At 24.1% G+C, this 1,283-nt stretch overlaps 1 protein-coding gene across 1 annotated transcript in view; it reads left to right on the top strand.

Annotated features, from left to right (window-relative positions):
• Window positions 1-242: 242 nt before the first annotated feature.
• Window positions 243-1,283, top strand: part of LOC106678060 (uncharacterized) — a 122,602-nt gene continuing 121,561 nt past the window's right edge. Inside the window, exon 1 of the mRNA XM_014416358.2 lies at window positions 243-324. Coding sequence (XP_014271844.1) covers window positions 297-324 — 28 coding nt within the window. The 5' untranslated portion in view covers window positions 243-296. The remainder of the gene's footprint in view (window positions 325-1,283) is intronic.

The following is a 1,283-nucleotide window of genomic DNA, read 5'->3' as shown; positions in this document are numbered from 1 at the left end:
TTTATGATTACTGTACATTAGTTCGGAAGCAGTATAGAGAATGTTGCAGTGCACTAAGCAATGTCTCAAATAGTATTAATCAAAATTTAGATGTATCTCAATATAAACATATTAAAGGTTGTATGATACAACATATATTTCGAAAGTAATATCTCTACGCGCTGATATAATAAAATAAAAAAGTGTATCTAAAGTGAATGAAGGATTTACCAAATACGCATGTGCCAGGGACGGAACGGGGTGGTGAAGACCTCGGAGCTCCAGTCTTGTACTGTGATGAAGTTGGGATAGGCACCATGTCTATACCGATCGCTATATTAACACGTAAGCAGATAATCCAATTTCAAAAATTTTTAATTAAAAATTAATTCTAATAACTACTAAAAGAGAGAATTTTATTTCTTTTTTTCAAATTAAAAAAATATTTAAGTGAATGAACAAAACAACACTTGTTATGTAGATTTAAATGAACATCTCATTATCATCATATTGACATATCATTTAAATATAGGAAAGCATATTTATTTTCTGAGAAGCTTGCTCAAAGAACGACAAACATAGTATACAGATAATGGTTTTTGGTGTTTATTTTTTTCGAAATCCTTTCCTAGGGAAAAGTCACAATAAAACAATAGTTTCTATTATAATTATTAATATTGTATTTTTTGTTAACTAATAGTTGAAAAACATAATAGAAAATTGTTAAAATAAAGATAATAGAAATTACTTTAAAAAAAAATTAAATTTTAGAGAAATTGCTGTAAATTGTACATATATATTTAAAACATTTTCATAGTTTTTTTTTTCATGTGTGAAAATTTTTAAGTAAATACATTGGTATTTACATAGGAACAGATTTAAAATTTAAATGTTGGAAACTAATATAAAAATTATAAATAAAATAATAAAAAATTAACATACAAAATCTCAGTTTAATAAAAAAAATTATATTAATATCATTATATTGAGAATTAAAGTAAAAAGTTTGGAATCACAAACTAATACAATTTTGAATAAAATACACATTACAATATTTTTTAATTCAAAAAGTATTTAAAAATCACTTTCGCTAATTAATATCTCCAACCGAACAGATTTGGTAGTAATAAGATTAACATTTTTCTACAACCATTAAATAATAAATTATTTAAGGCTTTCAAATCATTATTTTGAGAAGTGGACTAATCGAAATAGTTTTAAATATGAAGATTTCGAATAAATTGAAGGAATTGCGTTTTAATCCAATAGCACATTAAAAAATAAATGGAAAGATGTGTGTGTGT

Source organism: Halyomorpha halys, unplaced genomic scaffold (genome assembly GCF_000696795.3).
Source record: "Halyomorpha halys isolate HHAL.00 unplaced genomic scaffold, Hhal_1.1 Scaffold121.1, whole genome shotgun sequence".
NCBI lineage: Eukaryota > Metazoa > Arthropoda > Insecta > Hemiptera > Pentatomidae > Halyomorpha > Halyomorpha halys.
The sequence above is the reverse complement of the archived record's forward strand: the minus strand, read 5'-3'. Positions and strand labels throughout refer to the sequence as shown.